The sequence below is a fragment of the Silurus aristotelis genome, assembly GCF_946808225.1.
Source record: "Silurus aristotelis genome assembly, chromosome: 28".
In the NCBI taxonomy this organism is placed as follows: Eukaryota; Metazoa; Chordata; class Actinopteri; order Siluriformes; family Siluridae; genus Silurus; species Silurus aristotelis.
Window position 1 is genome coordinate 739,198 of NC_139601.1, and position 21,720 is coordinate 760,917.

Here is a 21,720-nt window from a genome sequence, read left to right on the forward strand (position 1 = left end):
GGCAAACACAGGAAAATATGTACATTATATATTGTGTTATAAATATATCATTTTTAGATACAAAGTCTTGAATGCCAGCGTCATTCCAGAGGGACAATTCATTGACAACAAGAAAGCTTCAGAGAAACTCTTGGGCTCCATTGATGTGGATCATACACAGTACAAGTTTGGACACACCAAGGTTTGTAGTTTTGTCAGAACAAAAGTATTATTGTTGGTACTAAAAACACTCTGATTATCTGATTTCTAAAAAAAAATGCAAATTAAAAAAACATTTACCTTTTAAATGTACACAAATAATAAGTATTAAAAGACTTATTATACATTTCCGTTGTAGAATTTCCTTAAATAAAGGATCTGATTATCTTTTTGAACCTGCAGGTGTTCTTTAAAGCCGGTCTGCTGGGAACCCTTGAGGAGATGCGAGATGATAAACTAGCCCATCTGGTGACCATGACTCAGGCTTTGTGCCGTGGTTTCATCATGAGGAGGGAGTTTTCCAAGATGATGGAGAGGAGGTATGTTAAGATGACAAAAGATGGAACACATATACAAAACCAGTACAGAAACAATACAATAGGTGACCGAATTGATCTTAAATTCCAGGGAATCCATCTATTCCATCCAATACAACATCCGCTCATTCATGAATGTGAAACACTGGCCATGGATGAAATTGTACTTTAAGATCAAGCCTCTTCTCAAGACTGCAGAGACTGAGAAGGAAATGGCTGCCATGAAGGAGAACTTTGAGAAAATGAAGGAGGACTTGGCAAAAGCACTGGCTAGGAAGAAAGAGCTTGAGGAGAAGATGGTTTCTCTGCTACAAGAGAAAAATGACCTGCAACTAGCAGTAGCCTCTGTAAGTTTCTATACAGAGTTTAAGTTCATTTCTAATAAAATTGGGAAAACATTTATTACATTAAAAACCCACATTAACAGGAATCAGAGAGCCTTTCTGATGCTGAGGAAAGATGTGAGGGACTCATTAAAAGCAAGATCCAGCTTGAAGCTAAACTCAAGGAGACAAATGAGAGACTGGAGGACGAGGAGGAAATCAATGCTGAGCTGACTGCCAAGAAGAGGAAACTGGAGGATGAGTGCTCTGAGCTGAAGAAGGACATTGATGACCTGGAGCTCACCTTGGCCAAAGTGGAGAAGGAGAAACATGCCACCGAGAACAAGGTTTGTGTGTTGCACTGTAAATTAACAGATGCTACACACTGTACTATTGATACAGTCACTAAATCCAGACTGTGACTATGGTTAGATGCTTTACATGCCACTGTTGTGGATCTGAGTGATAGTAATTGAGATTAGGAAATTACTTACTAAAGATAAGAAAGTGCTACTCTTATCTTCCACAAGAAACATGTAGGTAATGATTACAGAAAACATATTTAATAAAAAAGAAATACAAGTATACAGGTAGTAATATGGTCATCTGAAATTATTTCACACAGGTCAAGAACCTCACTGAAGAAATGGCATCTCTGGATGAGAACATTGCCAAGCTCACTAAGGAGAAGAAAGCCCTCCAAGAGGCACACCAGCAGACTCTGGATGATCTCCAGGCAGAGGAAGACAAAGTCAACACTCTGACCAAATCCAAGACCAAGCTTGAACAACAAGTTGATGATGTAAATATCCATACTGTAATTCATAAAGGGTTCAGCAGTTATGATTATCAGGTGTTTTAATAAGATGCATTATCAAATTTAGCTTGAAGGTTCTCTAGAACAAGAGAAGAAGCTGCGTATGGACCTTGAGAGAGCCAAGAGAAAGCTTGAAGGTGACTTGAAACTGGCCCAAGAGTCCATAATGGACCTGGAGAATGACAAGCAGCAGTCTGATGAGAAGATCAAGAAGTGAGTGGGTCTTACAATGATAAAGCAACAAAAACAAATATGTTTATAAAAATATTTACATGTTACTTTTCCCATTTCATCAAAACAGGAAGGACTTTGAAACAAGTCAACTTCTGAGCAAAATTGAAGATGAACAGACCCTGGGTGCCCAGCTTCAGAAAAAGATTAAAGAGCTCCAGGTACTTCTTTTGTGAGAAACAATAATATTCAGGCTTGTAGAGGAAAATTCAAATGTCTAAAAAAAAATAAAAAATCCTGATTTCAGGCTCGCATTGAAGAGCTGGAGGAAGAAATCGAGGCTGAGCGTGCAGCTCGTGCTAAAGTTGAGAAGCAGAGAGCTGATCTCTCCAGGGAACTTGAGGAGATCAGTGAGAGGCTGGAGGAAGCTGGAGGTGCCACCGCTGCTCAGATTGAGATGAACAAGAAGCGCGAGGCCGAGTTCCAGAAACTGCGTCGTGATCTGGAAGAATCCACTCTGCAGCATGAAGCTACAGCTGCTGCACTCCGCAAGAAACAAGCTGACAGCGTTGCTGAGCTCGGAGAGCAGATCGACAACCTTCAGCGTGTAAAACAGAAGCTGGAGAAGGAGAAGAGTGAATATAAAATGGAGATCGATGATCTCTCCAGTAACATGGAAGCTGTGGCCAAATCAAAGGTATTAGACATTAAAATTTCATCATCCTGTTTAACTTCATCTATAGCCTGAAGTGTCTTAAGGTTCTGAGTCAACAACAATCGGAGATACATTCACAGGCAGAAAGGACGTGTTTTACTACATTTAAATATATCTGCATTATATACATACACTTCTCTTTCCAGGCTAACCTAGAAAAGATGTGCCGCACCGTAGAGGACCAGCTGAGTGAACTCAAAGCTAAGAATGATGAACATGTTCGTCAACTCAATGACATCAGCACACAAAAAGCTCGCCTTCAGACTGAGAATGGTACGTTAAATCACGATAAAGCGGAGAATCCTGAAATCACACGATCAGTTTTAGTAACATAATTCACACTCCTGTTAAAGGTGAATTTAGCCGTCAGCTGGAGGAGAAAGAAGCACTTGTTTCTCAGCTGACCAGAGGAAAACAAGCTTACACTCAGCAGATCGAGGAACTCAAAAGACATATCGAGGAGGAAGTCAAGGTAGAACACACACAGTGTGATGCAAATCTGACAAATGGTATTATAATAATAACAATATTAACACTAACAAATATATATATAAAAACACATTTTACTTCTAGGCAAAGAACGCTCTGGCTCATGCTGTCCAATCAGCTCGTCACGACTGTGATCTTCTCAGAGAGCAGTTTGAGGAAGAGCAGGAGGCCAAGGCTGAGCTTCAGCGTTCAATGTCAAAGGCCAACAGTGAGGTGGCTCAATGGAGAACCAAATATGAGACTGATGCCATCCAGCGTACAGAGGAGCTTGAGGAGGCCAAGTAAAAACACATAAGATATGGTTTTATGGAAAAATGATGCCCTTACACATTATCAGTGATGCAAACCAAACTTTGTTATCCACCTAGGAAAAAGCTTGCTCAGCGCCTCCAAGAGGCTGAGGAAACTATTGAAGCAGTAAACTCCAAATGTGCTTCTCTGGAGAAGACCAAGCAGAGACTGCAAGGTGAAGTGGAGGACCTCATGATTGATGTTGAGCGATCCAACGCCCTGGCTGCTAACCTCGACAAGAAACAGAGGAACTTTGACAAGGTCTACAATCAGTCACCTGTACAAGACAATGCTGATCTGTACAAGTAGCATAGCATGTAACTGTCCTCCATATTTTCAGGTCTTGGCAGAATGGAAGCAGAAGTTTGAGGAAGGTCAGGCTGAACTGGAGGGAGCTCTGAAAGAAGCTCGTTCTCTCAGTACTGAACTCTTTAAGATGAAGAACTCATATGAGGAAGCTCTTGATCATCTCGAGACCCTGAAGAGAGAGAACAAGAATCTGCAGCGTATGTAACCCAAACAAAACTGCATTTTCTACTACTTACTGAATTTTACTAAAGCACAAGTATCCAAAAACATTCACCTGGAAATGTTTCTTCTGCAGATGAGATCTCTGACTTGACTGAACAGATTGGAGAGACTGGAAAGACCATTCATGAGCTGGAGAAGGCAAAGAAGACGGTGGAAACTGAGAAATCAGAAATCCAGACTGCTCTTGAGGAAGCTGAGGTACAGTAACTCTGTGTATAAAATGCCCATGTATACTAGAGAAGAATGGATTCACGGCACTTCATTTTTAACATATATATCAGGGTACACTTGAACATGAAGAGTCCAAGATCCTTCGTATCCAGCTTGAGCTCAACCAGGTTAAGAGTGAGATTGACAGGAAACTGGCTGAGAAAGATGAGGAGATGGAGCAGATCAAGAGGAACAGCCAGCGGGTGATTGAGTCCATGCAGACTACTCTGGACTCTGAGGTTAGGAGCAGGAATGATGCTTTAAGGGTCAAGAAGAAGATGGAGGGTGATCTGAATGAGATGGAGATTCAGCTGAGCCATGCCAACCGCCAGGCTGCTGAAGCCCAGAAACAGCTGAGGAATGTCCAAGGACAGCTCAAGGTCTGCCTTAAGTTTTATTTTTATTTACAAGTTTTCTGTGTTTAATATGATAAATGTAGTAAAAGTGATATCCACTGTCACACCAGGATGCCCAACTGCACCTTGATGAGGCTGTCAGAGGACAAGAAGAAATGAAGGAGCAGGTGGCCATGGTGGAGCGCAGGAATAACCTGATGCTGGCAGAGATTGAGGAACTGAGAGTTGCACTGGAGCAGACAGAAAGAGGCCGCAAAGTGGCTGAACAGGAGCTGATTGATGCCAGTGAGCGTGTGGCACTGCTGCACTCTCAGGTTTGTTCCTACAACAAACTTTGGTGCCGATTTTCATTTTATGTACAATTATCCTAATGTTTTATTTTATTTTTTAAACAACAGAACACCAATCTAATCAACACCAAGAAGAAGCTTGAGGGTGATCTGGTGCAGGTACAAGGTGAGGTGGATGATACTATCCAGGAGGCCAGGAATGCTGAGGAGAAGGCCAAGAAGGCCATCACAGATGTAAGTGTTCATAAATACTTTTTTTACCAGTGTCCTTTACAAATGCTTGAAATGTAATCCTGACACGTTCATGACCCACTCGATAGGCTGCTATGATGGCTGAAGAGTTGAAGAAAGAGCAGGATACCAGTTCTCACCTGGAGAGGATGAAGAAGAACCTTGAGATTACAGTCAAAGATCTGCAGCACCGTCTGGATGAAGCTGAGAACCTCGCAATGAAGGGTGGAAAGAAGCAGCTCCAGAAACTGGAGGCTAGGGTATGTGTATGCTGACCAAAATAAGGAATGAGTCATCATGTAAAAATGAAGGTTGCTTAAACAAATAATAATAATAGTATGAAATTTCTGTTGTAGGTGCGTGAGCTGGAGTCTGAAGTTGAAGCTGAACAGAGACGTAGTGCCGAATCCATTAAAGGAGTCCGCAAATATGAAAGACGGGTGAAAGAGCTTACCTACCAGGTATAACATGAATTTAAGATCATGTAGACCATATCTTATTACAAGTAAAATAAAATCTTATTTAAGGCCAATCTTTTTAGAATGAGGAGGATAAGAAGAACGTGAATAGACTGCAGGACCTTGTGGACAAGCTTCAGCTGAAAGTAAAGGCCTACAAGAGACAGGCTGAGGAATCTGTAAGTGCTTTTTCTTACTTTCTTTTTTTTTTACAAATTATGCCATAAACTTAAAGGCTATTTGCTAGCCTGTCAAAGTGAATATTTTATATTATATAAATTGCTCTTCATTTAAGCAACTGTAACAGGGATAATATAAATCACTTTCACAGGAGGAACAAGCCAATACACACCTTTCAAGGTACAGGAAAGTGCAGCATGAGATGGAAGAAGCTCAGGAGCGTGCTGATATTGCTGAGTCCCAGGTCAACAAGTTGAGGGCCAAAAGCAGAGATATTGGGAAGGTACAGATAATTTCAACAAAATATATTGCAACAAGAATTAAGTAAACCTCGTTCTCATTTACAAACAAGAAGTATGTATGTAAACTGTCTTTTAAACCTTATACCAACATTTTTTTTACTAATAACATATATACCTATTTTAGGGCAAGGAGGTGGCTGAATAAAAATGAAGATCATCAACATGTGACACCAACAAGGGTTCATATAATATGCAAATCTTGTTAAATGCCATGCACACATTAAGTTAAATAAAAGTGGAGCAAAGTTACGACTGCATTTTGTCCTTATTACTTGTTCAGCATATATAAAATCAGAATCAGTAATCACATATGCATCATAAGGTTTATTCAACATAAAAGACTAATGAATAGCTTATTCTTTTATTTTATTTCATATATTTTACATAACAAACTATACTTTAAAGTATAACTCCTGCTAATGCAAGCAATAGCTCTGTTGTCGTTTATTCCATCACATTAATTGTGATGTAACAGGTTATAGGCATTGAAGCTTACAGTAGGCTACAAGACTCATTTTTTGTTAGTTCAAAATCTATGCTACAACAAAAATAATAAAAAATCAATAGATTACTTTTGAGGATGATAGGTGGAACTACTACATGCAGGACAAGAAATGTTGCAAAAACCTTTTACAATATATTCAGGTAATCACAGTAAACTCTGAACAACTCTGAAATGTGTTTCCACCATTTAAAGAGTGTATGTTCACCTAACTTCAAAGCCCCTCAATTAAAATCCAAGGCATTCTTTGACAAAATAAATAAGTATAAATCGTTACATTATTTAATCCTAAATAAGCATCAGTTTTTAAGAACAAAAGATCAAGTGACACTATGCCATTTATTATAATTGAGTTCTTATGTCAATATACAGTGGTGTGAAAGTGTTTGCCCCTTTCTGATTTTTTTTCCACACTTTAATATTTCAGATCATCAAACTAATTTAAATATTAGTTTTTATAAGAAGGTTTTTATTATTCAGGGAAAACACAATCCAAAACTACATGGCCCTGTGTGAAAAAGTGTTTGCCCCCCTGTTAAAACTGTGGATTATCACACCTGAGTTTAATTTCTCTAGCCACACCCAGGCCTGATTACCGCCACACCTGTTCGCAATCAAGAAATCTCTTAAATAGGACCTGCCTGACAAAGTGCAGTAGACCAAAAGATCTTCAAAAGTTAGACATTATGCCGAGATCCATAAAAATTCAGAAACAAATAAGAAAGAAATTAATTAAGTTCTATCAGTCTGGAAATGGTTATAAAGCAGTTTCTAAAGCTTTGGGACTCCAGTGAATCACAGTGAGAGCCATATTTCACAAATGGCAAAAACATGAAACAGTGGAAAACCTTCCCAGGAGTTGCCAGCCAACCTACCCCAAGAGCACAGCGGTAAATCATCCAAGAGGTCACAAAAGACACTACAACAACATCCAAAGAACTGTAGGCCTCACTTGCCTCAGTTAAGGTCAGTGTTCATGACTCCACTAGAGTGGGCTCCACAGAGACTGGGCAAAAATGGTCTGCATGGCAGAGATCCAAGTCCAAAACCGCTGCTGAGCAAAAAGATCATAAAGGCTCATGCCAGTTTTGCCAAACAATATCTTGATGATCCTCAAGACGTTTGGGTAAATACTCCGTGGACTGACGAGACAAAAGTTAAACTTTTTTTGAAAGTGTGTGTCCCATTACATCTGTTGTAAAAGTAACACCGCATTTCAGAAAAAGAACATCATACCAACAGTAAAATATAGTGTAGTAGTGTGATGGTCTGGGGCTGTTTTGCTGATTCAGGACCTGGAAGACTTGCTGTGATAAATGGAACCATGAATTATGCTGTTTACAAAAAAAATACTGAAGGAGAATGTCAGGCCACTGTTCGTGACCTTAAGCTGGAGTGGACATGGTTCTGCGACAGGGCAATGATCCAAAACACACTAGCAAATCCACCTCTGAATAGCGGAAGAAAAACAAAATAAGACTTTGGCGTGGCCTAGTCAAAGTCCTGGCCTGAATCCGACTGAGATGCTGTGGCATGACCTTAAAAAGGCGGTTCATGCTTGAAAACCCAAAATGTAGCTGAATTACTACAATTCTGAATAGATGAGTGGACCAAAATTTCATCGCAAAGGCTTGATTAAATAAGGGAATAGCTCGCTCCTGGCTTAGGTCTTATTTGACTGATCGGTATAAGTTTGTTGATGTAAATGGTGAGTTCTCCACACTTTCTGAGCCACAGTTTGGTGTTCCGCAAGGATCTGAGCCCACTGCTTTTCTCTTTATATATGCTGCCTCTGGGTGAAATTATACATAAACATAGTATTCGCTTCCATTGGTATGCTGATGATACACAAATTTCAGCAAAGCCAGATAAGAGAGATCAGCTTAAAAGCGTTGAGGAGTGTGTAAAGGACATTAGACAGTGGATGCTTGATAAATTCCTTCTGCTCAAATCGGATAAGACAGAAGTACTTTTACTAGGACCGCATGCAGCTAGAAGTAAACTTTCTGATTACATAGCATCTCTGGGTGGTGTTTCCATCTCAGTGTGTACAGCAGTCAAAAACCTTAGTGTGATTATTGACCCGAGTCTTTCCTTTGAGGCTCACATTAATAATATTACCAGGATCCCCTTCTTTCACCTTAGAATCTAGATTAGACAACTGTAATGCTTTACTGTCTGGGTGTTTCGAGTGGATAAATAAGCTTTAGTTAGTTCAGACTGCAGCAGCAAGAGTCCTCACTAGATCTAGAAAATATGACCACACCCTGTTTTAATCATCTACACTGCTCCCAATTACATCTCACATTGATTATAAAATACTACTACTGACATATAAAGCACTTAACGGTCTCATGCCGCAGTATCTGAGTGAACTTCTGTACCAGTATGATCCTCCATGCCTACTTAGATCAAAAGGTGCAGGCTATTTGTTGGTACTTAATATAATGAGGACTACAGCAGGGGGCAGATATTTTTTTTTTCTTCTAAACCCCCACAGTTATGGAACAGCCTTCCAATCAGTGTTCAGGACTCAGACACAGTCTTAGTGTTCAAGTCAAGTCATTTATCAGTGGATTTTTCTTAGGTAAAGGCGCAGATCTGGAGGGATCATGGATATAGAGTGTGTGGTGAACTAGGATATTTGTATGCTGTTGTCCCCTCACTCTCACATGTTCACTCAGGTTTGTTGATGGTGGTGTGGTGGGTTGTCTCTTATCCCAGAGATCCCTCATGTCTGTGTTACCTTCTGGTTCTCCCTTTTAGTTATGCTGCCTTAGCAAGCCTTGCCGGAGTCTCCAATTACACAGTGTCCTTAACTTTCATACAACAATAAGGTCACATAATAATCCATATCCTTCTCTTCTCTCTCTCTCACTCTCTGTCAAGTTAAACATGCTCCTGAGGTTCCGGTAACCACTGTTCCTGCCCCTCTTCCCTCTGTGGATCGTCTCACTTTGTCCAGGCCTGCCTCTGGATAGTTTCTTCTTCGATTGGGGGCCAATCTGTGCATCTGCTGACATTTTATAATCAACGCCTTGGGTGGTTCCATGAAATTCCGGAACAAGAACAGGAGCTTTAAGGGTGGATTTGGACTGTAGTTAATGTAAACAATCTGCTACACTGATTCAAAACTACAGTTTGCTTCTGATCACCATCACTGTACCCTGCAACATTGTTTATCTGCAATAAGGGGACATTCGGTGCAACCCAGATGAGGATGGGTTCCTTCTTGAGTCTTGTTCCTCTCAAGGTTTCTACCTTATTCCATCTCAGGGAGTTTTTCCTTGCCACAGTCACCATCCACTTGCTCATCAGGGACAAACATACACTTATAAAGAACATCTTATTAATTTTTAACACCACATTATTTGTGTAAAGCTGCTTTAAGACAATATGCATTGTTAAAATTGCTATACAAATAAATATGAATTTAATTTAATTTAATTGATTGCAGTGGTTGCCGCTAAGGGTGGCCCAACCAGTTATTAGGTTTAGGGGTCAAACACGTTTCCTTTTTCTAATATTTAAATTAGTTTGTTGATCTGAAACATTAAAGTTTGACAAACATGCAAACAAAAAGAAAAAAAGAAATCAGGACAAACACTTTTTCACACCACTATATATTCTCTACAGCCTTAACAGGATTTATTAATGTCTCAGATGCACAGCGGACAGTTGAATCACATATCTGGACACTGGAGACAAGAAACTCCTTCTTGAAGAAAGGTCAAGGTTATCTAAAAGAAGGGGTGACATTAGCTCCTCATATATACAAATAAAGAATGGAAAAGTGGAACTTTTTTCCCCTGTCAATAAAACAATGCTAAAAGTATCTGTATGCCAAAGTTTGATGTAGGCCTTTTTTTCATGAATGATTAAAACTGTATGCAATACTAGTGTCCTAAAACAGAATAAATTCTAATGGGCATAAGCAATATACATTTTATTTATATATATTTATATATAATGCATGTATATTTATATGTATAATTCTTTAAACTTTACACTGTCATTCTTTCACACAACACTGCTATGACTGCTGAGGCTTAAATAATATCATGATATTACCGAATGGCAACTGTTGTGCTTACATTTCCTTCTTTGTCATAAAATATTTTCCCAAGGCCTTTGGTGCAACATGCCAGTGACATCTGAGAGCTTCTCCACGGCTATACTGAGCTCTTTTCTAATGCCAAGGTGCATTAAAGAGATTAAGATCCACATAAGATCTAAACAATGTCTGCACTCCAGTAACTGATACTGTTCAGAATGTTCAGGCAAAAGAAGCTAGGCCAGCCCCTTAAATATATACCAAGAAATTTCAACAATGTCTTGGCAGTTTATTTTCAAATTGTATTTCAACACAGTGACATTTCACTATAAACAAATGTATTTAATCATTAATTTAAATTAGATTTCACATTATGGCCAAACTATAACCACTTGGGTTTAACATCTCAATCAAAATAGTACAATTAATAATTAAGACCTAGTTGAATGTAATTGATTAAAGCAGGAATATAACAATCCAAAGGTCAGTGTCAGGTCATGTGACTGAAGGCATCAAGTGTGCAAAAAAATCACACCTAAAAAAGGAGGATGCCCATACACAGCACACCAGCCTTGCTGACTTAATATTCACCCCTCTATATAAGAAGCCATCTTATACTCCTCCAAGATCAGCAGGCACCAAGGAAAGGTAAGTGACAATAGATGCATGCATCCAAGAAATTAATAAGAGTACTACTGTTTCATTTAACAAATCTGTTTTTCTTTTCTTCAAATCTTAATTTTTTTTGTATTCAGCATTTCCAAAAAGTAACAAGCTTCTCTTGTTGCAGAACAAAAAGGTAAACTCTATATAAATATATTTTATTACTTAATACATTTTGAAAATAGTATTTAATTGAAATGAAACCAATTATGATTTAGGAAACTAATACAATATAAGTAATACTGCTTTTTTATATGATTGTGGTCATTTGCAAGTAACATCACAGAATGGGTGACGGAGAAATGGAGTGTTTCGGCCCGGCGGCCATCTTCCTCCGGAAGCCAGAAAGAGAGCGGATTGAGTCTCAGAACAAACCTTTTGATGCCAAAACAGCATACTTTGTTTCTGAGCCCAGTGAAATGTACCTCAAAGGGGTTCTTCAAAGCAAAGAGGGTGGCAAAGCTACAGTCAAAACTTTATGTGGAAAAGTGAGTTCTTCATTGCCCTAATAGCCGATACAATTCAAAAATACTCAAAAAGGTGATCATTTTTTACAATATAATTATTTTCCTACAGACTCTTACTGTAAAGGAAGATGACATTTTCCCCATGAATCCTCCAAAGTTTGACAAAATTGAGGACATGGCCATGATGACCCACCTCAACGAACCTACTGTGCTGTATAACCTCAAAGAGCGTTACGCAGCATGGATGATCTACGTAAGTTTGCAAAGTGTCAATTGTGAAAAATGAAGAAAAGAAGTATAATGACTGACTCTCATGTTCCTCTCTCAGACCTACTCAGGGTTGTTCTGCGTCACTGTGAACCCCTACAAGTGGCTCCCAGTGTATGATGCTGTCGTTGTTGCTGGATACAGAGGGAAAAAAAGAGTTGAAGCCCCACCTCACATCTTCTCCATCTCTGATAACGCCTATCAGTTCATGCTCACTGGTATAAAGAACTAAGATCTCTTGAGAAAATGTTTCTTACTTTTCATATTCAATACAGGGGCAAATCCTTGCTCACTGAAAATCTAATAAGCCACACAGAATGAACTAAAGTCAATGATTTATATTTATTTTGCAGACAGAGAGAATCAATCTATCCTGATCACGTAAGGAGAAATTAATTAACATTCAAGTTGTTTGTGTGTGCTAGAGTGCAATACTAATCACAAAAATTTGCTTTTTTTGTCTGTTTATTTCCTCTACCTTATATATGTGAATTTCCAGTGGAGAATCTGGTGCAGGAAAAACTGTGAACACCAAACGTGTCATCCAGTATTTTGCAACAATTGCAGTGTCTGGACAGAAGAAGACAGAACCTGTTGCTGGCAAAATGCAGGTAGATAAACATTTATTTGTGCATATCAACACTGTGCTCAGGCACCTCTCTTAAGCAACTCTGAATTAATTTAGGGCTCACTGGAAGACCAAATTATTGCAGCAAACCCCCTGCTGGAGGCTTATGGTAATGCCAAGACTGTGAGGAATGACAATTCATCTCGTTTTGTAAGTATCCAGATTTTGAACAAAAAGTTCAATAGAACTGAACTTGCATTTAGCATATATTATTAATTTAAACAAGACAATAATAAAATAAAATACCAATTCATTGATTTCTCATTGAAGGGCAAATTTATCAGAATCCATTTTGGGACCACAGGAAAGTTGTCCTCTGCTGACATTGAAACTTGTAATTGTTTTTATTATACTTTTTCACATTGACAATTTATAAGAATACATTTTACTAATTAAGATTATATTCTATATTGATAGATTATTATTCCTGAATTGACAAGATTAACATGTTGCATTACCAGATCTGCTGGAAAAATCAAGGGTCACCTTCCAGCTGTCTGCTGAGAGGAGCTACCACATTTTCTACCAGCTCATGACTGGACACAAACCCGAGCTGCTTGGTATGAGGACAACAGTAATTTACACTTTTTCATTTAAAGCTCAAATAAGCCATTCTCAAAAATATATATCTTACAAAATATAAGCATTATTTAGACTATTGTAGTTTTTATAAACCAGTTTCTTATAGACTACCTGTTTCTTAAACAGAGGCACTACTTATTACAACCAACCCTTATGATTATCCAATGATCAGCCAGGGTGAAATCACAGTCAAGAGCATCAATGATGTGGAGGAGTTCATTGCCACAGACGTAAGCATAAATTCCATACTTTTCAAGATACGTGTCAAATATTAAATTTGATTTGTATTTCAATTATCTATTACACAACAGACTGCCATTGACATTCTTGGCTTCACTGCTGATGAGAAAATTAACATCTACAAGCTGACTGGTGCTGTGGTGCATCATGGCAACATGAAGTTCAAGCAGAAGCAGAGAGAGGAGCAGGCTGAGCCTGATGGCACTGAGGGTAAGGGATGGATTCACTATAGGTTGAATACAACTTATATTAAAGTGGTTTAACTTTCTAAAGTCGTTTCTCTCTTTCATAATAGAAGCTGATAAAATCGCCTACCTTCTGGGCCTGAACTCTGCTGACATGCTGAAAGCTTTGTGTTACCCAAGAGTCAAAGTAGGAAATGAGTACGTGACCAAAGGCCAGACTGTACCACAGGTAAAGATGTCCTTTATTGAGAAGTGACAGCATTGTGCTTGGAATTTTTCTGAGCTAGCAATTAAAAAATATATTGAGTTTAAAACACTGCTGAAATATCGAGCAATGCCTTTAACCAGATTAATCCTTTTACTTTTTTCAGGTGAACAATTCCGTCATGGCCCTGTCCAAGTCCATCTATGAGAAAATGTTCTTGTGGATGGTCATCCGTATCAATGAGATGTTGGACACAAAGCAGCCAAGACAGTTCTTCATTGGTGTGCTGGACATCGCTGGATTTGAGATATTTGATGTAAGGCAAAATATGATTGTCATATGAATGGTTTATTAAAGAGACATTATATGACCATAATAAACATGTCCCTATTAAAATACAGTTCAACAGCTTGGAGCAGCTCTGCATTAACTTCACAAATGAGAAACTGCAACAGTTTTTCAACCACCACATGTTCGTGCTGGAACAAGAGGAGTACAAGAAAGAAGGTATCGAGTGGGAGTTCATTGACTTTGGTATGGACTTGGCTGCCTGCATTGAGCTTATTGAGAAGGTAAGTTATTGTGGTGTCAGTAATACTATGTCAACATGATAAAATTTTACACAAATACTGCAGTGATCAACCATGTAAAATCTGTAATCATCAGCCAATGGGCATCTTCTCCATCCTTGAAGAGGAGTGCATGTTCCCCAAGGCTACAGACATGTCTTTCAAGAACAAACTTCATGACCAGCACCTTGGAAAAAGTGCTGCATTCCAGAAGCCAAAGCCTGCCAAAGGCAAAGCTGAGGCTCACTTCTCCCTGGTGCACTACGCCGGCACTGTGGACTACAACATTGTCGGCTGGTTGGACAAGAACAAGGATCCACTGAATGACTCTGTTGTGCAGCTGTACCAGAAGTCAGGGAACAAACTGCTGTGCCTCCTGTATGCTAGCCATGCCGGTGCTGAGGGTAAGAATGGCTTTTTTATACTTTCTAAATCTGTAAATATAATCATTGAGTAATGTTATATTATATATTATTTCCTGAAGCAATTTAACCATGAATCATGGCATGTGTGGTCTTAAATGCATAAAGCAAAATCTATCAAAAACAACTCCACTATGTTTTCCATGAAGCCGAGAGTGGAGGAAAGAAAGGTGGAAAAAAGAAGGGTGGCTCCTTCCAGACAGTGTCTGCTCTGTTTAGGGTAAGAAACATTTTACCTTTGAAGATGAACTGTATATATCTACTAAGGTCTACAAAAGATGTTTTTTACTCCAATTCTACAGGAGAATTTGGGTAAACTTATGACCAATTTGAGGAGCACTCACCCTCACTTTGTACGCTGTTTGATCCCCAATGAGTCCAAGACTCCAGGTATGTTGAGCCATTTCTGGTATTAACTCCTATGCAGATGCTGAACATTCAGTAGAAAAGTGATTAAATTGTGTACTCTAGGTCTGATGGAGAATCATCTGGTCATCCACCAGCTAAGGTGTAATGGTGTGCTGGAGGGTATCAGAATCTGCAGAAAGGGATTCCCCAGCAGGATCCTCTATGGTGACTTCAAGCAGAGGTCTTTTATTTGTTTTCCAAAGCTCAATATAAATTTGTTTTCTGTAATTATGATTTCCTTATGTCTTAATTACACTGCAATCTGAAAACAGATACAAAGTGTTAAATGCCAGTGTCATCCCAGAGGGACAGTTTATTGACAACAAAAAAGCTGCAGAGAAACTCCTAGGCTCAATTGATGTTGACCACACCCAGTACAAGTTCGGACACACCAAAGTAAGTTAGAAAAATTACAGTATTTTCAATTGATAAGTAATATGGATAATAAAAAAAAAACTGAACATTTGACAGGTTTTCTTCAAAGCTGGACTTCTGGGTCTTCTTGAAGAAATGCGAGATGACAAACTAGTTAAACTAGTTACAATGACGCAGGCTTTATGCCGTGGGTTCCTAATGAGAAGGGAGTTTATCAAGATGATGGAAAGAAGGTATGATACTCAAATAACTGTTAACAAATTTTATATAATTATTGCAGCAAGCTCAAATGGATAATTCTTTAACAGAGAGTCCATCTTCAGTATTCAATACAACATCCGCTCATTCATGAATGTGAAACACTGGCCATGGATGAAGTTGTACTTCAAGATCAAGCCTCTTCTCAAGAGTGCAGAGACTGAGAAGGAAATGGCAGCCATGAAGGAGAACTTTGAGAAAATGAAGGAGGACTTGGCGAAGGCACTGGCTAAGAAGAAAGAGCTTGAAGAAAAAATGGTGTCTCTTCTACAGGAAAAAAATGACCTGCAACTGCAAGTGGCATCTGTAAGTTTTTGTAATTCTAGGAGCAAATAAAAAATTTGTAACTATTTTCATGTGGAAAAACAATCACGTGATAGCCTTTCCCTTAACTAGTTGTTTTAACTGGTGGGAGTGCATTGGCCAAAGTAAATAAAATAATAATTGAATATTTAATCATTTAATTAATTCATTAATTAATTAAAGCCATTATATTAAGCTATCTGAATCAACAGGAAACAGAAAACCTTAATGATGCTGAGGAAAGATGTGAGGGACTCATCAAAAGCAAGATCCAGCTTGAAGCTAAGCTCAAGGAGACAAATGAGAGACTGGAGGATGAGGAGGAAATCAATGCTGAGCTGACTGCCAAGAAGAGGAAACTGGAGGATGAGTGCTCTGAGCTGAAGAAAGACATTGATGACTTGGAGCTCACCTTGGCCAAAGTGGAGAAGGAGAAACATGCAACTGAGAACAAGGTTCAAATATTATACCATACGCAATTGTCCATTTATATGTGTGTGTGTATATATATATATATATATATATATATATATATATATATATATATATATATATATATATATATATATATATATATATTTTTTTTTTTTTTTTTTTTTTTTTTTTTTTTTTTTTTTTTTTATATATATATATATATTTTAGTGTATATGGAAAATGTAAGAAAATGTTTTATATATAGGTAAAAAATCTAACAGAAGAGATGACTTCACAAGATGAGGCTATTGTTAAATTAACCAAAGAAAAGAAAGCCCTTCAAGAGGCACACCAGCAGACTCTGGATGATCTCCAGGCAGAGGAAGACAAAGTCAACACTCTGACCAAATCCAAGACCAAGCTTGAGCAACAAGTCGATGATGTAAGACATTCTGTACTTCCGAACTGAACATCATATAACCATTCAACAATACTGTTAATTATACATTTATATCTGTGCAATTTAGCTCGAGGGCTCTCTGGAACAAGAGAAAAAGCTACGTATGGACCTTGAGAGGGCCAAGAGAAAACTTGAGGGTGACCTGAAACTAGCCCAGGAGTCCATAATGGACCTAGAAAATGATAAGCAGCAGTCAGAGGAAAAGAACAAAAAGTGAGAACATGTACTACAAATTAAAGTTTCTGTGCTCACTTGTATTATATTTTAATAATGCATGATGCTTTTCTGATTTACAGGAAAGATTTTGAGATTAGTCAGCTTCTTGGTAAAATTGAGGATGAACAATCTTTGGGTGCTCAGTTACAAAAGAAAATCAAGGAACTTCAGGTGAGTTACAAGATATACTAAATACAGAATAAAGAAGTAAAGACAAACTGCAAAAATGACTATATTGAAAATACTTCAGGCTCGCATTGAAGAGCTGGAGGAAGAAATCGAGGCTGAGCGTGCAGCTCGTGCTAAAGTTGAGAAGCAGAGAGCTGATCTCGCCAGGGAACTTGAGGAGATCAGTGAGAGGCTGGAGGAAGCTGGAGGTGCCACCGCTGCTCAGATTGAGATGAACAAAAAGCGCGAGGCCGAGTTCCATAAACTGCGTCGTGATCTTGAAGAATCCACTCTGCAGCATGAAGCAACAACTGCTGCACTCCGCAAGAAACAAGCTGACAGTGTTGCTGAGCTCGGAGAGCAGATCGACAACCTTCAGCGTGTCAAACAGAAGCTGGAGAAGGAGAAGAGTGAATATAAAATGGAGATTGATGACTTGGCAAGTAACTTGGAGGTTGTGGCAAAATCAAAGGCAAGTTTCTTTAAAATATGCTAAAAAAACACCAAAAAAAGTAGTTACATTTTTTAATAATTCATTCATTTATTGAAAATACATCTAGAAACTATCATTAATATGAATTATAATCATAACTGCTTTGATTTGGTAGTCTAATCTTGAGAAGATGTGCCGGACATTAGAGGACCAAGTAGGTGAGCTAAAAACTAGGAACGATGAACACATGCGTCAACTTAATGACTTAAATGCACAAAGGGCACGTCTGCAGACTGAAAATGGTAAGTATAATATTGAAAAAGAGCCAAACCATCTAATAATATCACAATATAGAACATGAACAGCAAATAGAGTCAAAAATTTATTAACCAGAGTACAAATTTATTTTGTGATCAAAGGTGAGTTTGCACGACAACTAGAGGAGAAAGAAGGTCTTGTTTCACAACTGACCAGAGGCAAGCAGGCTCACACTCAACAGATTGAAGAGCTCAAGAGACAGATCGAAGAGGAAGTCAAAGTATGTACCTATTAGCAATAAGACAATGCATTGTTTTTAAATCCTTGATCGTTCTGTGATAATCTATATGAAACTATTCTGATCTATAGGCAAAGAATGCTCTGGCTCATGCTGTCCAATCAGCTCGTCATGACTGTGATCTTCTCAGAGAGCAGTTCGAGGAAGAGCAGGAGGCCAAGGCTGACCTTCAGCGTTCAATGTCAAAGGCCAACAGTGAGGTGGCTCAATGGAGAACCAAATATGAGACTGATGCCATCCAGCGTACAGAGGAGCTTGAGGAGGCCAAGTAAAAACACATAAGACATGTTTTTATGGAGAAATGATGCCCTTACACATTATCAGTAATGTCAAACCAAACTTTGTTATCCACCTAGGAAAAAGCTTGCTCAGCGCCTCCAAGAGGCTGAGGAAACTATTGAAGCTGTGAACTCCAAATGTGCTTCTCTGGAGAAGACCAAGCAGAGACTGCAGGGTGAAGTGGAGGACCTTATGATTGATGTGGAGAGAGCCAATGCCCTGGCTGCCAATCTTGACAAAAAGCAAAGGAACTTTGACAAGGTGAAAATTTATCTGAAGTGCATTTTTTAATTCACAAAAATACATAAAGTTTATACATTATTATGTGGTCACATTTAGGTTTTAGCAGAATGGAAGCAGAAGTTTGAGGAAGGTCAGGCTGAACTGGAGGGAGCTCAGAAAGAAGCTCGTTCTCTCAGCACTGAACTCTTTAAGATGAAGAACTCATATGAAGAAGCTCTTGATCATCTCGAGACCCTGAAGAGAGAGAATAAAAATCTGCAACGTATGTATTATGCTAGAGCTTATACAAAATTCCTTTTTTTTTTTTATTTTTTTTTTTTACAAATAATCAGAATGTTACTAAAACTATATATATATATATATATATATATATATATATATATATATATATATATATATATATATATATTATCATTTGATATTCAACTAATATACAAATTTACACTTAAATTTTTCATAGAGGAGATCTCAGATCTGACTGAGCAAATTGGTGAAACTGGCAAAACTATTCATGAACTGGAGAAGGCTAAGAAGACAGTTGAGTCAGAAAGATCAGAAATCCAAACTGCACTAGAAGAAGCTGAGGTATTAAATATTCATAGTATTATATATTTAGCAGTTGAATTATATTAAATTAGAGATCCTAGACAGAATCAAATACCAAAAATGCAACATGTTAAATTCTTCCAAAATTCATGATTCTTTAGGGTACACTTGAGCATGAAGAGTCCAAGATTCTTCGTATTCAACTGGAGCTCACTCAAGTAAAAAGTGAAATAGACAGGAAACTGGCTGAGAAGGATGAGGAGATGGAGCAGATCAAGAGAAACAGCCAGAGGGTGATTGAGTCCATGCAGACTACTCTGGACTCTGAGGTTAGGAGCAGGAATGATGCATTAAGGGTCAAGAAGAAAATGGAGGGTGATTTGAATGAGATGGAGATTCAGCTGAGCCATGCCAACCGCCAGGCTGCTGAAGCCCAGAAACAGCTCAGGAATGTCCAAGGACAGCTCAAGGTACACACCCACATTTTCAATTACATGATTAAACATATCAACGTATCAACTAACAATGATTCCATTCACACCAGGATGCGCAACTGCACCTTGATGAGGCTGTCAGAGGACAAGAAGACATGAAGGAGCAGGTGGCCATGGTGGAGCGCAGGAATAACCTGATGCTGGCAGAGATTGAGGAACTGAGAGTTGCACTGGAGCAGACAGAAAGAGGCCGCAAAGTGGCTGAACAGGAGCTGGTCGATGCCAGTGAGCGTGTGGCACTGCTGCATTCTCAGGTATAAACAATGCATTAATAATACATCTATAATAAATCTATATTTAAATAAATAATCTAAATAACAAATATAGAATAAATATAGTAAACAATTATATTAAATAAAAATATGAAAAGTAATACATCAAAATTCAAAACATTTCATTCCAGAACACCAGCCTTATCAATACTAAAAAGAAGCTTGAAGCAGATTTTGTTCAAATCCAAGGTGAGATAGAGGACACAGTCCAGGAGGCACGAAATGCTGAAGAGAAGGCAAAGAAAGCCATCACTGATGTGAGTGGCTAATTTTTTATTATTATTTTATATATATATATATATATATATATATATATATATATATATATATATATATATATATATATATATATATTTATTTATTTATTTATTTATTTATTTATTTTTTATTTTAAAGACGATCTAAAAAGAAAAATAAACATTCGTTAATGGTCATTAATTAAATCAAACCTCTACTTTCAATTTAGGCTGCCATGATGGCAGAGGAGCTGAAGAAGGAACAAGACACAAGTGCCCATCTGGAAAGGATGAAAAAGAACCTTGAAGCTACAGTTAAAGATCTCCAGCACCGTCTGGATGAAGCTGAGAACCTTGCCATGAAAGGTGGAAAGAAGCAGCTCCAAAAACTGGAATCTAGGGTATTTTAGACATTGTGTAATTAAAACATAGTAAAAATTATATTTTGATGTTGTGGTTAACAATTTGCATTTAAAAAATAACATCTCTTTGATAGGTGCGTGAGCTAGAGGGTGAAGTGGAAGCTGAGCAAAGACGTAGTGCAGATGCTGTAAAAGGAGTGCGTAAATATGAAAGGAGAGTGAAAGAACTCACTTACCAGGTGATAATATAGGATGTTTTACAAGCTGCATCAAAAATATCCACAAAATAAAAGAACCACATGACATAATGCTATTATTTATATTTAAATATACAGACTGAGGAAGACAAGAAAAACATTAACAGATTGCAGGATCTGGTGGACAAACTGCAACTGAAAGTGAAAGCCTACAAAAGACAGGCTGAAGAGGCTGTAAGTATTTCACCCCCAAAAAATGAATGAATTAATTAATTAATTAATTATTTAATTAATTAATAGAAAGAAAGGAAAAAAAAAAAGAAACAAGTATGGTTCAAATAAGGCTCAACTGTCAAATGTAAGATGCAATGCCACAAAAGCCACCATTGCAATTTAAACGTAATTACCGAAGAAATGCATTCTATTGTTCTAAATTCACTATTATAGGAGGAGCAGGCCAACACTCACCTTTCCAGATTTAGAAAAGTGCAGCACGAGCTGGAAGAAGCCCAAGAGCGGGCTGACATTGCTGAGTCCCAGGTCAACAAGCTGAGAGCCAAGAGCAGAGATATTGGGAAAGTATGCTTATTTTAAATAAAATGTATTTATTCGACATTAGATTATAGATGTAAGATACGTTTTACTATTTACTATTCACCCAGCCTACATTTAAAAAAGGTACTTCATGACACTAATATTCTTTGTGCTTTTTTTTATTTCTTTCCAGGGAAAGGAGGCAGAATGAGAGAAATTCATACTAAACTATGTTGCAACCAGTCATATAATGACATGATTGTGATATAATAACAGAGAAACAATAAAATTAATTAAAAATCA

At 38.0% G+C, this 21,720-nt stretch overlaps 2 protein-coding genes across 2 annotated transcripts in view; both read left to right on the forward strand.

Moving 5' to 3' along the window:
- The window catches only part of LOC310722265 (uncharacterized protein), a 29,335-nt gene extending 23,207 nt beyond the window's left edge, over window positions 1–6,128 (forward strand). The window contains 22 exon segments of the mRNA XM_083534616.1: window positions 58–181; window positions 382–518; window positions 607–862; window positions 943–1,185; window positions 1,464–1,640; window positions 1,723–1,868; window positions 1,957–2,047; window positions 2,134–2,523; window positions 2,688–2,814; window positions 2,895–3,013; window positions 3,115–3,311; window positions 3,399–3,582; window positions 3,662–3,827; window positions 3,926–4,050; window positions 4,134–4,442; window positions 4,529–4,732; window positions 4,817–4,942; window positions 5,029–5,199; window positions 5,296–5,400; window positions 5,481–5,576; window positions 5,729–5,860; window positions 6,004–6,128. Of these exon segments, the coding sequence (XP_083390742.1) occupies window positions 58–181; window positions 382–518; window positions 607–862; window positions 943–1,185; window positions 1,464–1,640; window positions 1,723–1,868; window positions 1,957–2,047; window positions 2,134–2,523; window positions 2,688–2,814; window positions 2,895–3,013; window positions 3,115–3,311; window positions 3,399–3,582; window positions 3,662–3,827; window positions 3,926–4,050; window positions 4,134–4,442; window positions 4,529–4,732; window positions 4,817–4,942; window positions 5,029–5,199; window positions 5,296–5,400; window positions 5,481–5,576; window positions 5,729–5,860; window positions 6,004–6,024 (3,646 nt within the window). The 3' untranslated portion in view covers window positions 6,025–6,128.
- A 4,891-nt stretch (window positions 6,129–11,019) lies between these two features.
- On the forward strand, window positions 11,020–21,720 carry LOC310721757 (myosin heavy chain, fast skeletal muscle-like). The gene is made up of 41 exons (XM_083533699.1): window positions 11,020–11,083; window positions 11,191–11,234; window positions 11,374–11,586; window positions 11,675–11,818; window positions 11,894–12,050; window positions 12,186–12,213; window positions 12,332–12,443; window positions 12,518–12,610; window positions 12,731–12,794; window positions 12,922–13,020; window positions 13,169–13,272; window positions 13,354–13,492; window positions 13,578–13,696; window positions 13,839–13,988; window positions 14,074–14,244; window positions 14,339–14,645; window positions 14,813–14,883; window positions 14,966–15,053; window positions 15,135–15,252; window positions 15,344–15,467; window positions 15,543–15,679; window positions 15,755–16,010; window positions 16,220–16,462; window positions 16,687–16,863; window positions 16,949–17,094; window positions 17,178–17,268; window positions 17,348–17,737; window positions 17,874–18,000; window positions 18,118–18,236; window positions 18,326–18,522; window positions 18,611–18,794; window positions 18,873–19,038; window positions 19,237–19,361; window positions 19,484–19,792; window positions 19,867–20,070; window positions 20,220–20,345; window positions 20,555–20,725; window positions 20,821–20,925; window positions 21,022–21,117; window positions 21,331–21,462; window positions 21,611–21,720. The coding sequence occupies exons 3-41, from the start codon at window positions 11,386–11,388 to the stop codon at window positions 21,626–21,628; spliced, it is 5,808 nt and encodes a 1,935-aa protein (XP_083389825.1). The 5' UTR covers window positions 11,020–11,083; window positions 11,191–11,234; window positions 11,374–11,385; the 3' UTR covers window positions 21,629–21,720.